Source organism: Pygocentrus nattereri, chromosome 19 (assembly GCF_015220715.1).
Source record: "Pygocentrus nattereri isolate fPygNat1 chromosome 19, fPygNat1.pri, whole genome shotgun sequence".
Lineage (NCBI taxonomy): Eukaryota > Metazoa > Chordata > Actinopteri > Characiformes > Serrasalmidae > Pygocentrus > Pygocentrus nattereri.
The window spans coordinates 19,591,618-19,618,566 of NC_051229.1; the positions used below are offsets into that span (position 1 = coordinate 19,591,618).

The 26,949-nt window shown below is 39.4% G+C and overlaps 2 protein-coding genes across 4 annotated transcripts; one reads left to right on the forward strand and one right to left on the reverse strand.

The window, feature by feature from the left end:
• Positions 1 to 671: 671 nt before the first annotated feature.
• Positions 672 to 5,095, forward strand: capsla (calcyphosine-like a). 2 transcript variants are annotated; one of them, XM_017718533.2, is made up of 5 exons: positions 672 to 809; positions 1,481 to 1,615; positions 2,770 to 2,947; positions 3,217 to 3,426; positions 4,721 to 5,095. In XM_017718533.2, the coding sequence occupies exons 2-5, from the start codon at positions 1,542 to 1,544 to the stop codon at positions 4,820 to 4,822; spliced, it is 564 nt and encodes a 187-aa protein (XP_017574022.1). In that variant the 5' UTR covers positions 672 to 809; positions 1,481 to 1,541; the 3' UTR covers positions 4,823 to 5,095. The 2 variants fall into 2 exon arrangements, with proteins under 2 accessions (XP_017574022.1, XP_017574023.1); XM_017718534.2 differs by having other exon boundaries at positions 732 to 809; positions 1,484 to 1,615.
• Positions 5,096 to 5,188: 93 nt separating this feature from the next.
• ranbp3b (RAN binding protein 3b) lies at positions 5,189 to 25,357 on the reverse strand. 2 transcript variants are annotated; one of them, XM_017718518.2, is made up of 17 exons: positions 25,262 to 25,357; positions 22,652 to 22,707; positions 22,098 to 22,134; positions 21,687 to 21,773; positions 20,274 to 20,345; positions 19,024 to 19,089; positions 18,154 to 18,255; positions 16,660 to 16,760; positions 15,678 to 15,794; positions 15,459 to 15,556; positions 15,274 to 15,349; positions 15,010 to 15,103; positions 12,757 to 12,881; positions 11,508 to 11,628; positions 11,205 to 11,347; positions 7,507 to 7,732; positions 5,189 to 7,249 (listed from the first exon to the last, which is right to left on the reverse strand). In XM_017718518.2, the coding sequence occupies exons 1-17, from the start codon at positions 25,281 to 25,283 to the stop codon at positions 7,203 to 7,205; spliced, it is 1,590 nt and encodes a 529-aa protein (XP_017574007.1). In that variant the 5' UTR covers positions 25,284 to 25,357; the 3' UTR covers positions 5,189 to 7,202. The 2 variants fall into 2 exon arrangements, with proteins under 2 accessions (XP_017574007.1, XP_017574006.1); XM_017718517.2 differs by having other exon boundaries at positions 18,154 to 18,267.
• Between the last annotated feature and the right edge of the window lie 1,592 nt (positions 25,358 to 26,949).

A 26,949-nucleotide genomic window follows, 5' to 3' on the forward strand; every position in this document is an offset into this window, starting at 1 on the left:
ATAAAAGTTATGATAACTGACTAGGTGTGCACTCTTAAAATGGACAGCTCTCCAAGGGTTCTTTAGTAAAGACAGCGGTTCTGTACAGAGCCATTTGCATGCATAGTTCTTTGTATCATAAAAGGGCTCCAGAAAGTGAGCTATAGTTGGATCTATATTGAACCTAATTGAAAAGGGTTCGCTATATCACCATTTACAGCACTTTCTGCATCAGTCTGAAGAACCCTTTCATGAAGCAAAGAACCCTTTAAGCATGCAACATGATTCATAGCTATATAGAACCGTTTTCTTTATTAAAGAACCCTTGAAGAACCATCTTTTTAAAGAGCATAACAACATTGTCACAGCACCAGGACCCTTCTTGGTGCTATAGAACCATATCCAACTCATTCTCCGTCAACCTGAAGAACCGTTTGACCATGAAAAGAGCACTTTAAGCATGCTAAAGGGGTTTTGAGCGTTCATGCATGAACTATATATAACCGTTTTCTTTACTAAAGAAACCCTTGAAGAACCATCTTTTTTGTCGAGTGTGGGAAGAGCTGGGCCTGTTCAGATTTCAGCTGCATTCTTAAACCGTAAATACAGCTCGTTCATTTTAAAAACGCACCAAAATGGTCACGAGCCCACCCTGATTGTGTCCAACCTCTAAATCACCTTTTCCCTCCCAATCCCAATCTGGCAACCCTGGACGCGGTTCACCGGGAAAGGTGACGCATAGATGGGCGGGGCTTCCTAGCCGACCACCTGGGAAGGCGTGGCGAGGAGCGTGTCCTGCTGAAAGAACTGAAAGTGGGACGAGGTGGAAGGTAGGCAGCGTCTGTTTATATTTCTGAATCGCACGTTTCTTGTTAAGCCTAATCTTTCTCACGCAGATTCCTCTGAATGACAGATAAGGTCACCGCGAGTCCAACGCAGCGATTATTAAGAGTGTTAGACTAGACGGCTTGTTTTGATTTATTTGTTTATTTGTTGGTTGCCTTGGAAACCAAGTTTGAATAGTGTGCTTAGTCTTGCTGATGAGGATATAATGCATCATGTGTGAAAGCAAGTTACAGAGTAAGGTTCAGGTTACACTGTAGGAATGAGATGCTCTCAGATGCAGCACAGACCGCTTTATGCTATTTGAAAAATTATCAGCAGAAGATACGCAATTTATTAGATAAGGCAGATTTAACTAGGCTGGCCGGTCTCCATTGTGCCACAGGCTTATGTCCATAGTTACCCAGTACCACTATTTGCATTTTAGTTTCCAAGCCAACAAAGCCCCCTGGGGCGTATTTGTTTGCCCAAGCAGATCTTTGATTCCCATGCCAACCACTACCAACTTCCTCACACACATTCAGAGCTTTTCATCCAAACTACAGAAGCACCTGAGGGACATTACAGACCCACTTGGTTGCTTTGTACTGCCAGTCCACAGGAGAGAAAGTTTTGATGGCAGTGATGTCACTCTAATCCACTGATTGACCCTCTCTAGCAGGTCCATTACCATTAGGCTTGTTGTTTGGAGCAACTCAAGAAGGTCCGGAGAAGAAAAAATGGCAAATGCGCTGGAGGAGCTGAGGCAGCAGTGTCTGAGCAGAGGAGCAGCTGGGATCAAAGGGCTGGGAAGGCAAGCTTTTGATTTATCTTGATGCATCTTCTTTACTATTGACTTGACCCAATGCACATCCATACATAGCCAGGATGTGTAAAGATCCCTTTGTTGGTTTTAAAAACCCATACTCTTCATATTCTTTTGGTCTAACCCCATAAAGTCAATGTATAACGTCAATGTGGTTTTATGTGCCAACATCAGTCGCAACTCATTTTTACACGACTGTTTTCCAACCTTTCTTTATCCTTTATCTTTTCAATTAAACACACATGGAGGAAAGGTGCCATGAACACTGACTGAGAGGCTGCACCTCACCCTAACTGAAGCAGTGAGGATTCTTACAGACTGAGCAGCCTCAAGTCATGTAGACCACATCTTTCTGCTGAAACCAAATTCAAGTCCCTTATTTTAAAGTTTGATATATGTAAATGATCTTTGCTCTGATTGGCTGTCCTGTATTGTGCGTCATTCAGAACGCAGCCAGGGATTAAATGTACAGAGCAAACTGATAGGTTCAGGCTGAAACCCTCAGGAATGTTGGAACCATTTCCTTTGGATGTGTGGATCCTCTGGAAGGCTCCAATGATATATTTGCTTGTCAACACCGAGGAACAGCACAACATATAATCATTTTCCCCTACATCTTCTATTCCACTTCTACAGTAAGTTTAAACACCCCATGTCAAAGTACATGTTTTGTTGATTTTCTACACAGATCAAAGGTAAATATGGTGTTTTTCTGCACAAATCTTTTAGTGCATACTTTATGTTTGTGCTGTTTAATATTTTAGAAAAATAATAAGTGTGCCATAACTTTTGCACAGGCCACATTTTATGTTGTACTTTTTCCAATATTTCCACTACATAAATGCCATTGTTCATTACCATGGGCAGTAGTGTGTTCTCTGCAGATGTGTATTTATTCTAACTTCCAAAATGAACAAGACAATTTGACCAAAGATGCTTAAATTTTTGCATACAACTGTAACTGTGTTCGTGGTTGTGACATCACAATCAAGTATGTAGTACATCAAACTTTTTTATTTCAAACACAGCAAGGAAATGTGTTTTCCAGGTTATGGGCCGTTTTCCCCCCTTATTTGAAATGAGTGGAATGCTAGAGCATGCAGTACATGTGCAGTAGAATGCTGCTGTTCTGTCACAACCAGGACCTTCCGCATCATGGACGATGATGGTAGTAAGTCTCTGGACCTGCAGGAGTTTCAGAAGGGGCTAGAGACGTATGGCATGTGCGTTGGAAACGAGAAGGCCAAACAGATCTTCACCATACTGGACAAAGATGGAAGTGGCACAATTGACTTCAATGAGTTTTTGGAGAAACTAAGGGTAAGCAGTCTGACACAGGGGTAGGTAAATGCTTACATGTATGGCACTGTTTCCCCCCACAAGTGACAAGATGGTGTATGATGACTTTTGTCACAGAAAAGATAGAAATAATTCTTGTGCTCGGTCTTTATGAAAGGCAAGGCAGATACTGTATTGCATGTTCAGCTCGAGCTCACCTTCTTCATCAGACCAACATATAAGACTTTGCCACCTCAAATAAGCACTTGACTTGTCACTAACCTGGGCATGCTCTTACCTTGTGTCCCCAGCCTCCAATGTCCAGTGCCAGAATGCAGGTGATCAAACAGGCCTTCCAGAAGCTGGACCGCACTGGAGATGGGGTGGTGACCATGGAGGACTTGCAGGGAGTATACAATAGCAAACATCACCCCAAGTATAAGAGCGGCCAGTGGACTGAGGAGCAAGTGTTCCTCTCTTTCCTCGAAAGCTTTGAGTCACCATACGAAAAAGATGGAAAGGTCAGTCAAACTGTGATATCAATTTCAAGATTCTAGCTTAAATAATTCTACAGATCAGTGTAGACCCGGACTCTCTTGGTCACTCATGGCTTATTTCCCCTGAATTTGAGTCAGAGCTCCTGGAGTTAGTCTCCATTCAGTTGCCTACATGGAAATGTAATCCATTTCCTTGCACCTAACGTTAAACACTTTCCCTCAGAACGCATTTGTAGTAGAATAGGCAGGTGCTGAAGCAGGCACCCATTCACTTATAGGTGAGTTAGTTGTGTTACTTTGTTAACTTATTGGTACCTGCTCCGATACAGACACATAAAGACAGCATCAGTATCGGATGTAGCGGATACCGGTACAACAAAGCAAACAAAGTATGCGTATTTGCAGTGTGGGATTATTTCACCCTCGAGACAAGCAACACTAAAAATGGGCATTACAAAATCTGTAACATCTGTAACAGGGCAGGCATGACTAAGAAGTACTTAAAAACATCACATTTAATTAAGCATTTGAAGATAAACCATGCCCAAGAGCACAGTAACTTCTGTAGCAATGAAACCATTCAAACATGAAGTTATACAAAGAATGTCATACCTCAAAGTTCAGTATGTTTTCTTTGTCACTCAGAACTCTGCTTTTACCAAAATAGATAAATAAGTGGAATAAATGTCCGTGTTGATGGGCACCTAACAAATACTTGGATTAGTTAGGATTCGTTTTGTACTCTGTATCTGCAGAGACTTGATCAGTTATCGGGTCGGTATTGGAAGGTGAAAGCGGTATGGGTGCATTTCAAGTTATAGTCATATGCAGAAGTTTGTGCGCCCCTGAATGATGTTTTATTCATTTTCTACACGAACATCAGTTAACAAGCCCACTACAGAAAACTGCACATTTCAGCAAATAATTACTGTTTATTTGCTGAATACCCTGGACAAAAACAATGTGAAAAGTGACCAGTCCAAAAGTAATGGCAAATTTTATATTTGAATTTTTCCCTGATATTGTTAGACTCAGCAAATAAATAGAAAGTGTACTCGAAGTTGCAGAAAAATGCCACATTTAAGTTTTCAGTACAGGATGTGTTGACATTTTCACTTAGGAAATCAGACAATTTGACTGTTCAAACTTTTGCATACACCTGTAAATGTATTTTATGAATTAATGGAAATTGGTTAATCAATGGTAATCAATGGTAATCAACTACATGCTACAGATAAGCCAGACAGAATAATCCTTTATATGAGTTGTAATTTTCTTGAAGTAGCTGAATAAGACATGAATTAACATTCTGTGGCAGGTCACTCTGGAGGAGTTTGTGAACTACTACAGCGGGGTCAGCGCATCCATTGACAGTGACGACTACTTTGTGACCATGATGCAGAATGCATGGAAACTCTAGTCTCCACAGCTTGCTCTGGTTTGATGGAAAGCTCCAGTTGGGAATCCTGCTCAGCTGTTCACTTCGCTTAAGATTTTTGATAAGATCTTTATTTGTATTAGATAGAAATGATGAGTGCCATATCTGTACATTTTGGGGAAGGAGTTAAGATGAAGCTTTTGGAAAATAAGCAGTTAATGCAGAAATTTTAATTTGAAGGTAGTGCTTAAAATGCATTGGTGCTGCTGTTTATGGTGCATGTTTGAAAATATAAACCATGCCTGTAAGCTTTTATAAAATTCTATCATTTTTGTCTATTTTTGCACATCATTACACCACACACACACAAGACAACACAGGAATACCACTAATGTTTTGGATCGCACGTAAAGGAAAGCTTAATTTATTACAATGTACAAAGGATCTATTACAATGAATGAAACAGATAGGACTACCCTAGTAACAGTAATCTCTGACCCCCTCTGGTGGGCAGTTAAAAAAAAGAACACCCAAAAAACCAAAAAAAACCCCACCATATTACTCCAGCCAAATGCTCAGCACTGCAGTTGTTCAGCTCACCTTCTTTCACGATTAACTGTGCGGTCATAAGAACCTAAACCGAAGTCCTATCAATGCAAAAGTAGCTAATGTTAAAAATGACTAAACAATTTGCGCTTACTTACACTGACGAGCCAAGAACTGTAGCTTTTGAAACATTTCTTTAGGGAAGCAATGGCGCTTGTGAAAAAAGGTGTGAACCACCAGTTGGCATTATGTAAAACATTGCTAGCTGATGAGTGCACATCTTGGTTCACTGCTTAACATTTGGCTCTCGTCATTTCAGAACTTTGACCTTTCAATGTTCACCATCAAACCCAGCCTTTCTTTATAGAAAAAACAAGGTAACTGATGCATCACGTTTGACATTAGACAAAAATTTATTTCAAAGTTTTTCCTTTTTTTAAACTCTCATTTTACTATTTATTTTGTAAAGGAGATTGGAGACACAGTGTTCTAATAAACGATAATATATTCATAGAAATTTACATGAGAAGTTCAGTATTCATATTGGGTTTCTAAATGCACTCCAAATTTCAACACACAAAGAAAAACAAAATTGCCACTGTACTGTCTCCTGTGACATGAAAATGGATAAAAAGTTAATATAATAAAACAATAAAAAAAGTTAACATATTACAAACCTTCAGAATATGGAAAATAATAATGAGTATCTGTAGAGATGACAACTTAAACTTCAGTATTCTTTTTCAAATCAAAGAGAAATAAGCACATCTGTCCATATGCAAACCTGCGGCGCAGATGCTGAAAACTCCACAATGGTGACGGGCGAAGTCAATTCCCTTTTGTGTCTTTTTTTTTCCTTCTTCTTCTCAGAGGTGGGGTTATTCTAGAAGCAGAGATCCACAATAGCACAGTCCGTGTGTTGGTTTAGTCCTTTATTCATTACATCAATAAGAGATCTACCTAACTACCATCATAGCAGACTAGTAAGAATATTGGCATGGAAAAACCAGAGATGCTTGTTGGAACCATTGGAAATAAGTTAGAATCAGAGCAAAAGATTACAGCTATCAAAAACAGAGGGGGGGGATGATGGGGGAGGGGGTCCAAGGTTTGAGAGACATGAAACTACTGAATTGATGCTGGACGATTTTGGGCAATGACGTCATGGAGGAGCGCATGAGACAGAGAGAGAGAGAGAGAGAGAGAGAGAGAGAGAGAGAGAGAGAGAGAGAGAGAGAGAGAGAGAGAGAGAGAGAGAGAGAGAGAGAGAGAGAGAGAGAGAGAGAGAGAGAGAGAGAGAGAGAGAGAGAGAGAGAGAGAGAGAGAGAGACACAGACAGAGAGAGAGAGGGAGAGAGAGGGAGAGAGAGAGAGAGAGAGAGAAAAGTGGGAGAGCAAGAAAGTAAAAAAAGGTCCTGCGGTAGAAACTGCAGTCGTGACATGTGCCGTATCTTAAAACAGAGAGAGGAATACCCTCACACTCATCAATATGATGAGCAGCCAAGTCCAAACCCATAAATGGAAAAGTCTCTGTTTTTCTTTTCTGTTTTTTTTTTTGTTTTGTTTGTTTGCAGTCCAGGAAACTAAAACAGAACCAAAGTAAACAAACAAAATGATAAAAAAAAATGTTTCTGAATTCCAGATTTACAATAAATGCAAAAGTGGGGAAAATGAACTACACGAGTTTTATGTGAGAGATGCTGAAGCTCTGCTACAGGGTTGGAGCTGAAGGACCCACAGCACTGGGCTGAAAGAGTCACGGTGGTTAAAGGCTGTCCACCCAGGGGGAGAAAAAAAAAAAAAAACAAAAACCAAAAACAAAAAACAAAATATCCAACCCTGTTTAGCAGTTTTCAGTCAGGCAGCTGCGCATGGTGTTATGTGCTCTCAGCTGCCGGGGGCTCGCCAGAAGTTTCAGAGGTGCCTGGGGAAAGATGGGGAAAAAAGTTACACTCATTATGTTATAATAGAAGATTGCTTCAAATAGCACTATATGCATATTTTTCATTCATGGAAGGAGCATTACTATTCTCAAATGGTAAATCAGGGTTAATCTACTGAAGGAAAAAGAAAAGTAAAAAGGAAAGTATGAATATTTTGGATTGACTGACAAGTATTGCATTGTGCTGATCCAACTAAAACAGCTCATATGCTGAACATCCCACAGCAGAAAAGGCCTACCGCTGGCGCTGGTGTTCCCCGCAGTGGTGATGCTGCTGCTGCTGCTGCTGTTGTTGTTATTGTTGTTAGCAAGTTCGTCGTCATCGCTGTCTTCCTCGTTGGACTGTGGGATCTCTGTCTGAGGCGGCACAGGTGTGCTCTCAGGCTCCTGTTCAGCACGGCTCCGAAGGGCAAGGATCCGATGATGCAGCGCTGCGGCCAGCTGGCCTGCGTCCTTTGAGCTGGCCTGCAGAACAAAAAGAGTGGTCATAAAAAAAACAAAAAAAAAACAAACAAAAAAAAAAAACTAAATCGCACTATAAAACCGTAAAACATGCACAGGGTATAAATTCCTTTCTTCCTGATAGAACAATCATAGAACAAAGATTGTGTTTTCATGTCCAATTAGTTTGCACCAAGTCTGCACCAGTTTATTCATTTATTTTTACACCATTTTAAATTATTAGTTTCACACTTCCAACATTTAAAGTAAACACTGCATTTACATCAAACTTGATCTATGCTTCTTTATGACTTAAGTTAATACTGCACAAATGTCAATTTAACCAATTAATCAGCCACAATGATGCTGTAAATGTGTTGACTTGGGTATTTTTTTTATTTTTTATTCACTACCAACACAAGGTCTGTGTGCTTGTGCTTTGAATATACACTTTTTCTTGAAGATGCACTTTTCTCCAGAAACCCATTTCAGCACGGCAGGTAACATGTCAATATCAAAAGAACCTGTTTACACTCTGCATTTACATGTGTCCAAATTGTGTCTGGATATACTACAGTCCATTTACACTTTTCACTGAAGTGCATCCCCAGTATGACCAGATGAGATCTGATTTTACTTAACCTGCGCGAAAACTACATCAACTGTCGCTTTTCTACTATCAAGCCAAATGGTTCAAATCAGTCAGTCCCGTCTCTCACTGTGCTCTCATCTTCTTTATCCTCTAAACAGGTGTTACTGAGCATCTGTTTATCCTCTAAACAGGTGTTACTGTGCATCTGTTAATGAAACAGCCTACATTGTAGTGGGTTTCACCTGTAGTCAGAAAACTAGGTACAGTAGCTTTTGCGTTGACCAGCCGGAGTACAGCTCAAAGCACCAGTTCTAAATGTTTTATTTTTTTAAATCTCTGTCACTTCAACACCAGTCATTCTAATTTGTGCTCTCAGATACGAGACTTTATCCTCTAAATGGGCGTTTTTAATCAATCATCAGACGCTGTACTGCAGTGGGAGGCTAGACGGCTTTGTCACTTCATCGCCAGTCTGCTCTACTTTGCTCTCACTATTAGGAGTTTATCATCTGTACTTGTGATAGCAAAACACCACTTTGTCTAATCTAACCTGCACTGGGGTGTTTCAATCTTTTCAGCTATGCCAAGTTAACTAGGAGAGAGGAGCCGGCTACCATTACCTTATTAAGAAGGCTCCAGCTCCAAACACCAGGTTTAACTTCAGCTTTGAGAACAGGTTTAATTTCATCTTTCTGTCCCTCTAACATCAGCTGCTTGACTTTGCTTCCTCAGAGCTGAGTCATTATCATCTAAATTTGTGTCAATAAACCTTTTGCTTATCAGAATCGAACCTATTCTGTAGTGAATAGAGCTGAAAGCATGCTAGCTAAGCTAATGTTTACCAGTTACTCTCGCTTGGTTATCAGTGCTTTTCAATATTTATTTATTGGTGTTCAATTGAAGCTTTTATGTTTATTAAATTGTGGGTTAAAACTGCCCTGCTTTCATTTATATACACCTCTGTGTGAATGAACTAAACTTATTTGACTGTTTTGAAGTCTGAAGTGACGCAGCAAGACGCAGTGGAACAATACCAATATAAACATAGAACTAATCAGTCCCATTACATCGTTACGTCATCCCACCAAAAGGTTCTGTGGCCCTAAGCACGGTTAGTTAAGCATTCTGTGTTGAACTGTGAGTGGAAAGACCACTGGAACGGTTATCCTCCGTGCTCAAAACAGTTCGGCCCTGCAGTGAAAGAGAGACCAATGCATACGTTGTTTGTTTTACTTTTTACTTCCTCCCCTGCTATGATTCAAGTGACCAAGCTCAATTTGGAAGCATTCACTGGCCTAGACTGCAGAAAGGCTGTTAGTTTGGAGTGACTTCAGCCTCGTGTATCCTCCATCCTTTGTTTCATTATTAATTCCCTCACCCCACTAAACAGCACTCAGCAGATGCGTTTCTTCTGCAACTGTATAAAATTGATGAAATGCATTCCATTTACACTTATGTTAAATGCGGTCAAGATGGTGGTCTTTGACTACTTCAGAAGTCAAAGTGGTTGTGGTTTGAGTGATCTGATCATAATCCACACACAATGCGTCCTGAGTGTTTTTACATCTGGCTTTTCACATGGTCAAGTGAAATCTGAAAGTGACCCTGATCACAAAAACGCATGGTGATGCAAGGTGTAAAAAGGACCAGAGTAGCGTGAGAAAATAAGCATACTCATGCTTCTTATCAGACCTCTGCTCAGATCTGTCAAGGACACATTAACTGCAACAAATAGCTTGCTACATAAGCTACAGCCTATTTAGGAAAGATAGTCTATATTGGCAGATACTGAGAGGACTAAAGACCCACCATAGGACTGGCAGCATTTTAGCAATTCGCCATTAAATCTGCATTATATTTGTATTTGTTTCTTGCCGTTTTTCAAAAGATGAGCTTGGCTGACAGAACCGTGCAAAATACTTTACACTGAAGTGTAGGGTTCACCAAGGGCATGACTGAGAACGACTAGTCTAAATGCCCAGGCAGCAATCTTCCCATTTGCAGAAGACAAACCCGTTATTTGTCTCTACTGACCTCAGTTATCAGATATAAAACAAGGTTGACTGCCGTATTTCTTTGCACAGTCCACACAACCAGTTAGACAATCTTAAGCTTAAACAATTATGTTCCTATGTTTCATTGATACATTTTGTAAATTTAATTTTAAAAAAGTTATAAAAAGAAAGTTTTAAAGGCATAAAGTCTCCAAACTGTTAGTACATTTAAAGATTACTTGATTTATCATGTACTGTATCATTTTTCAACTCCTCTCCTTTGTTGTTCTCTCAATTCTATCACTGGCTAAAAGTTTCTGCATTAAACACTAAGCCCAGCATGAACAACTGACTTTATTACAGTGTATTTTAAAGATTAAGTTTCTACACACGCAACATCATCGTCTTAGCATTGCCCCACACACTATCCTTTTCACAATGGCTGGACAGCTGGATAGTAGTCTGGAGCCCTTTCTTTACTAAATTGCTCTCTCAGTGTGACAGTCATTTTTCACACTGTGCTTAACACTGAAATGTTCCACTCTCCCAAAAGATGTTCCATTTTCCAAATGTAGTGCAACACTACCTTATGGGGCTGGTTTTAGCCATTTAGACTTGATAGTTTTAGCACTTACCCACTAGCAGCAGGAAGATTAAATGCTGGAACATAGGGACTTCAACTTCATGATTTTTTTTTTTGGCACACTGATGTCATGCTGCTGTGAAATGCAACCTCTACTTCTATCATGAACCATTTTGTACTCATGTTGATTTAAAGCATGTGACCTTTTTTGATGATTAGCATCAATATTAATCCCTAAAAGCAATATTTAACCTCTTAAACTGCAGTATTTTTATTGTAATTATTCACTGGTTTGGATGCTTGCACATGCAGAGTTTCTCAGCATACCGATATGAGGAAGACCTTGACGCCCTGGTCCTCTGTGTCCATGGCAGTGATGCGGACACTTTTTTCACTGGCCTTGTCCACCTGCATCTGAGCCCAGAGCTTAGTGTTCAGAATCAACCGCAGACTGCCCTGGGTGCGCATCACTAAGGAACAGAGTGCGAGAGAGAGTGAGACAGAGAGAGATAAAGAACAAGTCAGACATGTAAGCAAACACTATTTTGCACACTATATTAAGAACACAGCATGCAACTATCTACTATCAAAATAAATGAGAATTCAGGTGGAATAATAAACTGCTCTGACCTAATCTGGACTGTAACGTGCCGTCGTCTGTGGAGGCCATGTCGTTGAGTCTCAGCAGCCCTCGACCTCGCTCGATCCACGACTGAGCTGGCTTATCAAACACAAACAGCTTGCACTGCATCTGTGGGACAAAGACAAGGTTTAAAAAAAAAAAAAAAAAAACAAAACAACTCCACAAGGCCATACTTGGATAGACTTGGATGTGTGTTTTCTTATTTTCCTTGCACTGTTTTACTTTTCCGCTAAAGGCTCATCTGTTTAATTCCAAGTTGAAACATAAAAAAAAAAAAATTTAAAGCACACAAATCAGATGAGTTTCCAGAGAAGTTGCATAGTACAAATATCCATGTACTCAGTGTGTACACTCTCACTATGTACTAGTATGAATAGTGACCACTGCAATAGTCAGAAACAAAGTTGACCATTTCTTCAAACACCTGGCGAATGTGTATACAAAGTGGTCTTGTGAAAATGATTCCATGAAAACTCACAAATACCAATAGTGGTGATAGGCAAGACCTAATAACAAGAACAAGAACAAGAACAACCACCACCAAGGCTTCAGGCATCAGCTTTATATTAAAATTCTCCATTCTATCTTGCCTGGAGCTCTTTTACATTTGACACCTGAATGTAACTGTTGCACTATTTAAGGTGGAACATGAAATTAAAATAAGTATCGAATTTCTCAAGTCATCTGTCTCATACATGGTCCCATACATACATCTGACAGATACTCCTGGAATTTGTACAATATTACAATTATTGCCGCTACTAGTACCAGCTGATCTATGGCTTGTTGCACAGGTCACGGTACAGCAGCGTTAACCAAGTCAGGTGGCTGCTTACCAGGCCTTATCACTCTGGTGTTCATTATAGGGCAAGGCTAACCCCAAAAGTCCATTCAAATCCACTGCCTTAAAAACAAAATGGAACACTTTTCAATTTTATCTGAAACATGACAGAACATCCCTGGCTCAGCCGTCCAGTGAAACGGGATAATCCTAGCATGGTTTGGACTGTTTGCATGTTGTTATCTGTACTTATTCATGGCAAAATGTTTATGACAAAACACAATTCTGACAAATTTTTAACCAGTATACCAGATGAGCCATTCTCTTGCTGATTATCAACAAGCATAATTCAATTAATACAATATGAGTACCAGTTTAATCTAAATAAAAGCAAAACATTAACTCCAACATGAAAAGAATCTGTTCTGCATTTTAGACTCAAAGTGGCAGTTGACCTGTAGCACATTGCTCTCTGCCTCTTCTCCGGTGCGGACCTCCACTTTCTCCAAAATGCACTTCTTGGCGGTGGCTTTGGTGTATGCTGCTGCGGACTCCTCTAGAGACTCCGTCACACTATGATCTGAACACACAGACAGTATTGAAATGACCCTCAACTATAAGGTCCATACCACAGCTAAAGTATGTAAGATAACGTAAGGATGTAATCTTAGATTCTGAGCTCTGTTTGATCCTGCATACAAACACAGTCACTTGAAAAACTGCTCAAGTTGTCATTTCTATGCCAGAGGAAAGCTTGTACAGGCATTTGTTGCAAGTAGATAAGTGCAGCAATGCTCTTTTCATCAGGTGCCCTAAAAAAATAATAAAAGAATGAAAAAAAAAAAAAAAAAAAAAAAAAAAAAAAAAAACACACACACACACACACACACACACACACACCTCTCCAACTCGTACAAAATGCAGCAGTATAACAGAGCTCATATTAGTCCCATTTTAAAAGAACTGCATTGGCTATCTGTATTTTTCAGGATGGATTTTAAAGCTCTGCTAATTAGTTTGATGGCTCCAAGTGACCTAGCAGCATCACAAAATGTCAATCTGTTCACGTTCCAACATGGGATCTTAGATCTGCAGATAGTGGCCATCTATACATATGTTTTGTAAAACAGAAAATTTGGATAGGCCTCTTTCGGTTTATATGCTTCTAAACTGTGGAATCTTTTATTAGACAGTCAAGCTCAGGACACAGGTATCGCTTAGCATTTCATTACAATTCTACCTCTCCTTTTTTCTCCTATTATCTTTTTCATTTGATGGGTCATTGTCTTAATATTATTAATTTAATATTATTTTATTTTATTACTAGCGACGTTTACGTGCAACCTAATAATCTGTTAATAATCTGACTAATAGCTCAGTCAGAATAGAATATGTCCATGTATGCACCTCAAACGGAATAGACCAGTCTGATTGAGGCTATTAAGAATACAATTTCTATTCGATTGAATGAGGTGGGTAATCCTGTAATTAATCCATTAAATAGAATAATAATAGTTATGTAAACACCTGTATCCGATTAAATTCCAATTGGAACATGCAAGTACGTTCTGTGCATGTGTGTTGCGTCACAGCAAAAGTTTATAACATTCAATATGGCAGGAGCAGAAACTCGTCTGCAGAGGAGGTGAAGTTTATGCTTTAGGCTTTAAAAGACGGGTCGGACGGTTGTCCAGTTTATGCGTCTCAGAACATGACGTCCTCCTCTTACCCTTTTTTAACAACATGGGAAGTTCATTTTTCTGCATCAGACATCATTTTAAAGCAACTAAAAAACAAGTGCACCAACTGAAAACTCATCTCACTGACTGGACCTTACATGATGTTTGCTGTCACGATAACATTTACTTTAAGCGGTATTCCACACACGCGCGTCATTTTGAATCGGATTGCTTGTAGTGCACATGTAAACGAATATTTTCCATCAGATTGTTGAGTAGAGTGAGCATATAAACACCTAAGTCTTAATCTGTAATCGGAATGTACTCAATCGGATTAGCAAAAATCTTTGCATGTAAACACAGCCACCGTTAAGCTGCATCAACTGAGCTGCCACTGGTATGCTCTATGAGAGCCAATGTTCACTTTTGTATTTTAAAACGTTTTACAGGATTGCCAATGTCTTTAATTGCATCTGAATTGCATATTTGAAACTATTGTGATGTTTCTGTTTGTTCATTATTAAGTTTAAAGTACAGATACATCTTTTATACCATAGTTTATTTTTTAAAAATCTGAAGTTATGTGCTTTAAAATTGGCAATAGACATCCCTAAAGCAGACATGGTTTGAATATCACAGTGGAAATCTATGTATTTGAATAGCAGTGTGGCTCCCTGAGGCACAGGTTCATGCATATGGGAGTGTAAGAGCACAGCTGCTCTGTACACTGTGGTGAGGGTTACGTCACAAACAGTCAAGCTGTTGTATACTGAAGCCCATTATGTCTTATGTTTGTTTTGTTTGAAGATACAGCGATGTCATACAGGGAAGATAACAAAGCATGAATTATATTGTTCTGTGCTTCCTCCAGAAAGTTAAGCATTCTGTACCTATAAAAATTGGCAAAGCATCATACAGCAACGAATTAGTAGCAGCTGCCACCTTAAAGCCTGAATATTTCAAGGCAATTTCAACTTGTAATGACTTGAACAACTAATGCTATTGCTTCTTTAAGCAGGGGACGCATACTCTTTTCTGGGGTCGTCTCCTGTGACGAGGGCTCCGATACTGAAGCTGTATCTTTACCACCCTCTGGTGTTGATTCACCGCCCTTAGGAGGACTCTGAAAAAAATGCAAAACACACATTGACCTTCTATGTTCTCAGATTCACTCAGATTTCTTCAAGATGCTCTGAAATTGCAGAGGATCGCTACTATGTTATGATAACATTTACAAGCCCAAACCACTGAGTACTGCCAGTAATTTTGTTTGGCAGCATTGCATGTACTCACCAGCACTCTCTCCGACATGTTCTGGCCAAAAACAAACTTGGCCCCTTTTTCTGTGTTATTGGTAGCATTCAGAGAGCTGAAAAGAGAAACAAACTCAGACAATTCCCAAGAAATTGCATGACTGAACCAAAGAGAAGAGAGAAAAAGAAAGTGAAAATACAAAAAGAAAAGTAAATGGTAGTAACCTTGGAGTCCCCATGTACTGCAGGAAGTAATTAGTACTTCCAGACTGCGAGTCCTGTGTTGAGTCTTTAGACTCACTGACTGTGCTGCTCTCATCCAACTGTGGAGAAAATGGGACTTAAACATCCAAAACATACACACTCTAACAATAAGTATCACTGAATGGAAAAAAGATCCATATTACAATTACATGATACGCGTTAACACAAATGGCCACTGACCTTTGCCCTCTCTTTGATATTTTGCCCAAACACAAAACCCGAGTCGACCACTGCATCCTTCCTCTGCGCACTCTCCTCTGTTTTTCCTCCACCATTCTCTCCCCCTTCATCTTTCTTCTGCATGTGGTCACATCCATGGCAAAAGGTCAACACAAAGCAGAGTTAAACTTCAGCAGCAACATTTAACAATAACACAAAAATAAACTTGGACAGCAGAAAAAGCTACAAACAAAACACCAGAAACACCAATGTATGACTTAAGAACTACTAAAGAGGAAAGACTGAATAACAGGTGACAGGGCAAGCTCAGCTGGGAATATGAAATAGTGCTCTGTGACAGATAATCTATTAATATCCCCATCCGTCAAAAGACATGACTACAGGTTGCTTTTTCTTATGCAACAACCAAAATGCACATTAACTTTAAAACCATGACATTGTAAATACACACACCAACCTGTCACTTCATTAAGTACCACACCTTGTATCTAGACTCTGTCCATTTTATCAGGTTCACTTACCATATAGATTCACTTTGCTGTTCTAAAATTACAGACTGTAGCTCATTTGTTCCTCTGCATACTTTGTTAGCCCCTTTTCACCATGTTCTTCAATTGTCAACAGCCCCACAGGACCACCATAGAGGAGACATATATTCTTAGTCCAGCAGTGACACTGAGAAGTTTAAAAACTCCAGCAACACTGCTTCACCTGATCAACTTGTACCAGTGCAAAATGCACAAACATACCACCACCACATGAGTGTCACTGCTAAGAATGATCCACCACTCAAAAATACCTTCTCTGTGGTGTGCTGTTAAGATTCTGACCCTTGATGTACAAGTTAAAGAAGGCTAACAAATCAAGCAGAGAAACAGATGGATCTTTATATATAGAGATTGAAGCACGCGCTTGTGTGTACTTATTATTTATTCTGACCAGAGTAAAGCACAGAAAAGTGTAGCAAGCTATTTCTCCTCACCGGTGATTTGTCTGAGCTGTCTGTGTTGTTCAGGAAAATTGACCGGCCTTCTGTCGCTGCATCTGAAAACTTCCCCACGCCATTTGTTCCACAGCTTGCGTCTATAGGGTGGAAAACAGCACCAGTCAGTCAGCCCTTGTTACATTAATAAAAAATAAAGTGCATGAAAAATGTTTCATTTAAGCTTGCAATTTAAAAACAAGATTTTAAGCAGCTTAAATTTAACAAAGTTCAGCTTTCTTATGCAAGTAATTAGCATATATTTAAAAGGGAATTTTACCACTTCAGAATTTCAACATAAATCAACTTGCTAAAATGTAAACAAAGTCATTCAAATTGATTTGCCATGAAACACTCCATTCTAGAGAAATCTAGAGACAACATGCTTCACAGTGGGGGTGATGGGAACCAGATGTCTGAAGTGTTTAAAGACTCTAAAAGCTCCCTCATAGAACATTAAAATCTCTAAGGCAGCATATTAATAACAATTTCATGTAAACACATTTATCATGAGAATGTACATACTGGGTACTGTAGTCCTCATTAAAGTAGTACTTAAGTCCTCATAAAAAATGTTTTTTTGGTTCACCTCCATCTTAATTTTATCAACATAATAATAACAACTCACATGTAGTTTACTGGTGCTTTTGGAGAGTAAATAAAAAGGTTACATTTGTGTTGTAAACATTGTGACGTCTGGTTCCCATCACCACCACCGTAAAGACATCTGACTCAGTAAGTTTCTCTACAATGAACCATGCTGTTTAATTCAACTACTGAATCAGGCAGCAATGCAGAAGAATTAGTAGTATACGGCCATCTTAACCATATGCTTCTGGCATGTTAAACACAATGCAAGTTAAAACAATGTTTCTTGTCCGTGTTTGGGGCTGATTCTATGAATATCTGTATTAAACTATTGCACATGAAAATTCTATAGCTGTACATGGCTGTCTGTGCACAAAAGAAAAATTTTGCAGTCTTGCCATTGCTTATAATTTTAAATACTATTATTGACACTAACCAACATATCAACAACCAACCAACACTTTCTGGGATAGAAAAATATTAATTAGCGTTGTCAAAACAAAACTGTCAAAGAATCCTCTGCTTCGTAAAGGCTCTGTAATAAGCAACCCACTAGGGCCAGAAAGATCATCAAACATTGGCTAGAACCATTTTTTACATCCAAAGCAAAAAACAACCGTCATCCAACTCATCACAAATGAAGTCATCCCATAAATAGGCGCATTCAATGGAAAACTGCAGGACACATTGCCAGTCACTTTAGCACTTCAGCACTTAAGATGTGCATAAATTGAAAGCATCAAGCCTTTTACAAAGTCCTGGGGCCTTTTCATCGGTGGGTTACAAGGAACTGTATTTTAGTACTGATCACAAAGTAAGCTCAGGATCAGGACTGAATGTGAATGTCTCTTCTATATGTGCATAAAGCTGTGGTCACAGAACAGACTGCTGCGACTGTGTACTCACTGCTCTTGCTGGGCTCTGTGAGAACCTTGGTGGGTGGTGCCTGCAGAACTGCAGGTCTCAGAACACTGCGCTGCTGCTCCTTGGGCTTCTGACTTGGGACACCTGCAAAAGAGCCTACTAATGGATTGGATCTGAAACCGAATGGTCTAATGCAGGCGTGTCAAACTAGTTTCCTTCCAGGCCACAGCTCTGCTCTGTTTTCTCCCTTGTTTTGACTGATGGAGGCCTTGCTAATTAGCTGATGAGTTGAATAAGGTGTGTTTAATGAGGCAGAACACTGAGGTCTACAGTGCTGTGGCCCATGAGGACTGAAGTCTGACATGTGTGATCTAAAGCAGCAAAAACCACACAAGCAAGCTCCAAACATATCTACATCAGACAGTAAAGACCATTCTTAATGCCTGAGGAAGAGATCAACCTTAAGCTTAATATTTTAGGTCAATAAAATTAAGCCACCCTCAACTGATTTTCATTTTGGTGCATCACTACTGATCAACTGGAGGTTATTAGTTACAAATCATAATTATAACAATGGGCAAAAGTGCATCAACAAGCATCCTGTAGCTTTCATTTCTTTGCAACTTTACTGCTGTCTTTGAGGCCACTTTTTACTTACATCAAATTTATATTTCAAACAAACGACAGTGACCTTCACTGAAAAAGTTACTCAAGTCATTTTGGGCCAGAACTGTGTAAAATATAGCAGCAGTACATTTACAAAAGCTAGCAACAACTACAACAACTTTGACTTTTTATAGAAAGACTGTTGTGGTAAGGGCAAGTGAAACATTAACAGTCATGGAAAAATCTTTTCCATTTCAGCTTTAAATACTGTAATAACTAACTTGCAATGCACAGAAGGAGTCTTACCTGCACTGGGGGCCTGGCCATGGATCAGAGTTGGAGGTTTCAACCGAAACCCAACTGGCTTCTCCTCTAAAAAAAGGTTCAACAGCACAAAAACACCCAGAAAACGTAAGTTAATGAATGAAAATAAAATAAATAAAACAAAGACAAATAATTGATTTGTCCATGTTTGCCTTTTTTCCCTGTTCCTTTCTCTTTCACTCTCCCTCTCCCACACACAGACACATACAAAAGCTTCTCAACAGCACACATAACGGTACCTTACACAACAGGTCAAAACTAGCCCAAAGGCTGCCTTAGCCATCACTCTATTAAAATAAAGCTCAGTTTAGTTTCCCCAGTCTCTCCATCCATCTTTCCCAATTCAGTGCCCCAAAGTCAAGCAGTATTTGTTTCCGAGGCAACCCCAGAGAGTGCTTCTTGACCACTTCCTGGTCAGCCCCCTTAGAAAAAGTCCCCTTCAGGCACAGAGACCTACTTTAGCACATTCTTGTGCTCTCTGAGATGGTAGCTGAGCACATTTTGGTTCAGCTTGCTTGACTGGCTCTCTACTCTGCTCAGACTCGAAACAGACAGAAATAGAAAAGCTCCCCTGAGCGTCTCAAACCTTCTCTCATTTTCATCTCTACCTCCTTCTTTTCCTGTCACACACTTTCAGCCTTTTCCACATGTCACAAAGTAGTGCACCGTACAAATGCGGAACAACAAAGTGTCACAACCAAGGTCATAAACAGCGTGACTCTCCAGCCATCACTTTTTAAAAATGATTGCATAATAGCAAAATGTTTTATTCCTCACTTATATCTCTTCAGTAAAAGTACCTCAATAGACAAAACATTGCTCAATAACAGCAGTGCCTTTGTGAGAACAACCAAAACAGCACTTTAAATGTAGAGTTGTCCAGCTGGTCTGGACAATACGGTCACCACACCAAAAAAAAACACAAACAAACAAACAAACAAACAAAAAAAACAACACATTTTACAGTCTGTTTTCATTAAGCCTGCACCAGCTAAATAAAAAGCTTTTCTGTCTGTCCAATTACACTTCAGCAATAATGAAAAACAAGCTTTTAACAAAATATGTACAATAACTTCATTAACTGACATGGTTCCACATAAGGATAATAGTACGCTTGCAGCTCATCACCGAAATCAATTTAATATGGACATTCAGTCTTCAGTACCAACTAAAATTTACAACTAGCATTTCCAACCAAATATCCTATGTGAGGTTGTCTCTTGCTGTCTTACCCGGCTCAGAGTCCGAGTTGCCTGTTGGAGACTGGCAGAAACTTGAGGGCATAAACACATTATTCTTGGAAACTGCAGGAGAAACAGGAGAGAGGCACTATGATTAGACATCACGATGAGATAACACTTCATTGCACAAAAAACAGTATCACATTTAAGTATAACTGCTGATGTTCACTTGGTTAATATTATGATCAGGTGATAGTCTTGATTAGACAAGTGCCACCGTATGATAATTCGGTTTACTACAACACTGAGCACACATGCTAATGTATACTACCACTGGATCTTAGTTAAACAAGTTGCAGTCTCACTGAAGGATAGTTTAAAAAAACTCAAAGCAGTTCTGGTTGTAAAAGCTCTCATAGTGCTGTCACGTTCTGATAAAGTATTACAGGTCCTCTACTGAGTGAGCTCACAAACATTTGTTTGCAGTGACAAACTGCATGTATTTGCAGTAAAAAGGCCCAGAAACGCACTAAACTGGCCCAACATAAGAACACATTCGTTGAATAATAAGCTTGATAGATTGGTGACAGGCTAATTCAGAAATATACAGAAAAGGCTTTAAAGTTGAAATAGTTACTGAATGACTCACTGTAAAGCTACAACATACAAAAAATAAATACAATATATAAATAAAAAGTTACAAGTTGTCATTGTATTGATTCCAGTGGGAAAGTGAACATACAGTGATTGACGCCAATAAAACAAATTTGGTTAAATTTAGAGAATAAAAGTTTCCCCATTATACACTGATCATGATTACATTATTAAAAATGACTGCATCCTCTTAGTACAGGCAGTAGACACCATGATTTATTTCATGTTAGGGCACCTTCATAACTCTGACTTAGGCTGCTGTGCTCTATAACAAACAAGACTTTATGATAATTATACAACAAACAGACAGCACCATGTGGACAGTGTTTTCACTAATCAGTGTTGCATAACAGAAAATGCATAATTCAATCATTTTTATACGTGAACAGTCATTCAGTGGTCTAGTGTGTGTGTGTGAGTGTGTGTGCATATACTTCTCTGTTATGAATGGATCTGTAAGCACCTGTACTTTTTAAGCCAAAACATTCCAATATTCCAGGCATCATGCAGAATATTAGTATAGATACATTTAAAAAAACATCAGATGTAAAATTGAGCATTTGAAATGAAACAATTCTGAATAAGTTTATTTACATCTCAAGCATTTATTATACAGAAATGTTGAAAAATCTGTGGAACTCCCTTTTAAAGCACAGCAGAATGGGACATTTTACATGCACATAAAATTGGCTGAAGCAAGGTTTACCACATCTGACCAAAGTCAATAAGATGTCAGAGTGAGTGGAAGAAATTTAAGAACTTAAACACAAAACCTAACACCATTTTACAATAAATTGATTGCTGTATTACCTGAGTGTGAAGGCGGGAACTGTGTTAAAGACGAAGTTCGCTCTCTCTTCACTGGAGGACAGTATTCTCCATCCTCCCTGTCGGAGTCTGAAAAAACACAAATCCACAATAACCTAGGGCCATTCACAGCATTTAGGTCTCCTGTTTAGTGCCTTTCTAATGTCATATTATTTAAAAACAGCTCGTGAAACTTTGATTAAATCTATAAACAGGCCAGACATCACTGCAAATCTCAGGCAGCTATGCGGCTCAAACCAGATTTGTTTTTAATATCCTGCCCCAACTCAGATTTCTGTGTTAAGACAATCTATTGTTTTTGTGCTCTTCAGCAGATAATCACAACAGAGAGGATCACAGAGCAGGCATTTCTTGCGATACTGGCCTTGCAAGCGAAATATTAAGCAAATGTACCTTCTCCATCCTCTGCACTGGATCCTTCAGCAGAACGCTGGAAGATAAACCAAATAATAATGAGATAACCTACCAACATGCTCAGTGACGACTGCTGTGATGATTACTCAATAAAAAAAAAAAAAAACAAGTTTAGCTCATCAATAAATCTGCAATAAACAGTCAGCAATTTGCAAGCTAATGCATAATTCAGATTATCCTACTCATCTCTCTTGTACTATGAAATAGAGAGTGATGGAAATTCTTTGCTCGAGTCTTTTTAAAGGCTTCAGACCACATATTTTTACAATAAAGCATTTTGAAGTCTTTGAAAGGCCATGTATGTTTTTGGCCTGCTCAGTTTGTGCAGTTTGTATTGTTTATCAATATTATATTTATTAAATTAAGCCTCTCACAGTAAAACGAATGGATCAGCAAGGAAAAAGTGCAATCATCCCACCTCTTTTTAGAAAGATGACTTGTCTAGAATTATATTTCACACACAATACAAAAACTGATCCAGATCAGCCATCTTACAACCCTTATATATCCCATACGATTAAAATCAGGCTTACCTTCTGTGCTTTGTCTTTTTGAAACACAAACACTGGAGGAGCTATGGCAGGCTTCTCTGTTGAAGGAAAAAAAAGATTATAGTTGCCATCAATTTAAAAGTGCAATTTCACCTTTGTAATTAACCTCAATACCTGTGCCAGGTCACTTGAAACACTTAAAAGCATACTACTTCTGTCAAAATGGGTAGCTCTTGTCCATAAACATGTGTGAAGCCTGACTGTGATTGGGTTTCAACAAAAGGAATCCACTTCACTTTGCAAACTTTCGAGCCACGAGACCACAATTTAAACATTTAGCACAAGGCACATTCTCTGCAAACTAAAGTAACCAGGAGCAAACAGGTGTTGAGTAGCATATCAAATACCCAAGTTCCTATTTCTAAAACGAATGTGTTATTTTAAGCACTTGGAATGACTAACCTACCAAATAAAACACTGGCACATTTAAAGAGGGTTTAGAATACACATCATGTTTAGTAAACAAACAAAGACATATGAGCTGCCTTGACCCTGTACGATATTTTTAGCAGCAGCGGTCCTCCACATCAACTGTTATAACAGCTGTAACTGCATCCTGATTAAAAAAATTGAGTCACCAAGCACAATGTGTTGCTCAAAAGCATTAGTTCAGCTGAACAATCTGGGCTATTCACAAGTACAATGCATGCATATGATATAAGACTATTAACCTCACTGTATAAAGGAGTTATAAGATACTGTTTTCCATCCTTAAGCTCTATTTAATGCAAACAAATTCTTCAAACAAGGTAGACTCCTATTCTCTCTGTCTCTCACACAAGTGTATGTATATGTGTGTGTATACACACACACACACAAACATATACATACATATAAATGGTGGTTTATTCATTATTAACAAATACTCGCACGTTACTGGATGAATTCCACCTACTTCAAGCTGTAATGTTTTACAATTACTGGCTGGAGTAACACCTCTTGGGGCAGTCACTGTAATGCGACCACCCCACACAGTAATGAATCTAATGTAGATGGTCAGAGCAGGCGAAGCTCCAGCATAGTCATGTGCAGAAGGGCTTTCGTTACACTAAGAGCTGGGGTGGGCGGGCCCGGATTTAGCAGCACATCTCGGTCAGGTTCACCAGCCAGATAGCGAACATTACACACGGCTGGCCTGGCGAAGTGATGTAGCCACCTGTTCGGAGCCTCGTGCTCGGATCCAGTCATTAACGATGCACGAATCGCGCACAAGGAATCGAGGGATGTGGGTGATGCGAGATCAACTGTCTCAAAACAAAAGTGCACGGCACGCCACGCGTATATGTTAGCAGGCAGTTTGCTAGCTAACTACCCCACCCCGTGAGAATGACTAAACGACGACATTATGTAGCTACGCTAGCTAACGTTAGCCAGCTCGTTTCATCTAGATCAGGACAAGAATCTGCAACCAAGTCCATCTTCTAGAAAGTCTGAACTGTCGCCGGCAGTAGTAAATACCGTGGAGCCTCACGGCTACGCTGGTGGCGACTAGCGTTAGCTAAGAATAGCCGACTAAGCTCACCAAAGCCAATTTTCATCGCAAATGTAGCATGTTAGCGCCGTCAACGCCAAGTTCATCTGTGGCGCGCTAAAAAAATCCACTTTATATCTACGGTTTATATTGCGATTAATCCAATGGTGACTTAATGTCCTCTAAATAGTTAAAGGCGTTGAGCTGTCTGGGCAGAAAAGCGACGTGCACAAGGTTGACTGTCTGGCCGCTTAATGCTCAGGCTAGCCACGGCTCCTAAAAAATCGCGCTTTACCCATCAAATGCTGTAGCTTAATCCATCAACCACACTAACGGATGCGTCGTGAAATTACTAAAGATTAAGTGTAATACACAAATTCAGCTGTCTGTCATTGTGTGGGGGACCTAATTACACAGACAACTAAGATAGCTTACGTTATCCGATATTGGTCAAGTTCCTGCCTGCTGTGGTCAGGATTTCAAAATAGCGAAAGCATCAAACTAATAATGTGAGCTAGCTGGCGCTACGGTACGCAGATTTACCAATACCACAGGCCAAATTTGTGTTTATAACATCCTAACCCGCCGTAGTGGACTGCCCATGAGAGACTTTATTCCAGACGCGTCACGGTGAAAAATGTGGTATAAATGCAGATCATCCTGATCAACGGCTGCGTTAAAACTCTGCTTTTCGCAGCTAACGCGAACCAACTAACCTGAATAGCGAACGGGCGAGACGGAGATGCTCGACCACAACTAATTAGCGAGCTCATGGAGTACTGCTAGCGCCGCACCAGCCCGCGCTGAAAGGAAAGAGAAAGGCCGGGAAAACAGCTAGTCGATTAGCCCGCTGTTTAATGGGGTATTTACACCGGAGAGCCCCTCAGAGCGACTGGACGGGTGCACAGAGCTGAGCTAACGGCTAGCCCTGCTAACTCCAGCAGCTGAACACTCACTCATTAATAACCGGCAGCCAGCTCGCAAAACAAGACCGCCGCCACGAACGAAGGGGAAAGAAGAAGAACTACTGTACTCTCATACGCAAATACCCGTTTCTGCACTTCTCACAACTCATTTATTTCCTTTGTTTTGTGGTTTTATTGCTTCACCCTATTGCCTACCTTCGTTTGCCAAGTCCGCCATTTTACTTCTCAGCGCACACCCACAAGCCACCGCGCCACAAGGCTGTTATTTCTGAGATCGAAACCAAAGAATCAGGAGAAATGAAGACGGAGTCGCGTCCAACGAGCGCGTCCACCGCGGGAGCCGCTGGGACAGGACAGCTGCTTACTGAGCCACGATAACGAGGACGTCGTTTCTCATAATAAGGACTTTATCAAAGTTATGACTTGTCATGATTATGACATTGTCTCGCAATTATGACTGGCTAGCTCATAGTAATGAGATTTTATCTCATAATTATGACGTACTATCTCATAATTACGACTCTCATATTATGAATTAGCATCTTATGATTATTAATATCTAATAATTGTGACGTTCTTATAATTATGACTCAGCCTCTCAAAATTATGATTGGTTTTCTCACAATTATGACTTAGTATTTCATAATTATGAATTTCTTCCTCATAATTATGACTCTCATATTATGATTTAGCATCTTATGATTATTAGTATCTAATAATTGTGACGTTCTTATAATTATGACTCAGCCTCTCAAAATTATGATTTGCTTTCTCACAATTTCGTAATTATGACTTACTTTCTCATAATTATGAAGAAGTATTTGAATTATTATGAGATAGAAAGTAATTCTTTAGATATTAAGTCTTATTTATGAAAACATTTTCATTATTATGAGATAATAAGTAATTATTGTGAGGTACTAAGTCTTATTTAGGAGAGGGTCTTCTCATTATTATGTCTGATGGATTTATATTTTTCTCCAGTGGTGGAAACAGACTTCCATATATTTCACACTACAGGTCAGAGGTTTTGCAACTGTCCTTGCATAACTAATCAGTGTTACAAAAAGAACTGTAGTAATACTGTCAGAAACTAAAACGCGTGTAGTAGTACACATGTTTATAATAATCTGTAGTATTTTCCTTTATTTATAGAAAGTCTTGGTTGGGAGTAAAAGAACTGAGTCGTTTTGTAATTTGTGCTTTGAATAGAGTTTTATTTCACTGTTGAGCTCTGATTTATCACAGTTGTTCTTTGCATGAGTACTCCATACATGTTAGGATGATTAGAAACAATAGCATTAGAAGCCATAACATTTCTATAGTGCTGCATACTACTTACATTTATAGCATTTGGCTGACGCTCTTATCCAGAGCGACTTACAATTTGATTATTTTTACATAGGTAGGCCAAGGTGGTGTTAGGAGTCTTGCCCAAGGACCCTTATTGGTATAGTGTAGGGTGCTTGCCCAGGTGGGGATTGAACCTCAGTCTACAGTGTAGAAGGCAGAGGTGTTAACCACTACACTATCCCAATTATAATGTCTTGTAATAATTCATGTAACATCCTTGAGAACAAACAAGAACTGTCCAAATTTACTACGAGATTGTAAGAATTGTAGAATTTCTTGGAATATAGTTATAGATCTCTTTCAGAAGGATTAGGTCTCCAATTTTATCCTCCACTGTTGTGTTGTTGACTTTTTTTTACAGACTTTTTTTTTCTCACAGATTTAATATCAGTAGCCTGTCTAGTGTTGTCATCCTTATGTGGGAGTACAGTCATAAAGTAAAGTTCAAGTTGTTAACTTCTCTGGTTTTGTGTCCGGAGACCACATGGTGGCGCTTGTACAGCGGTAATGTACAGTTGTAGCCACTAGGT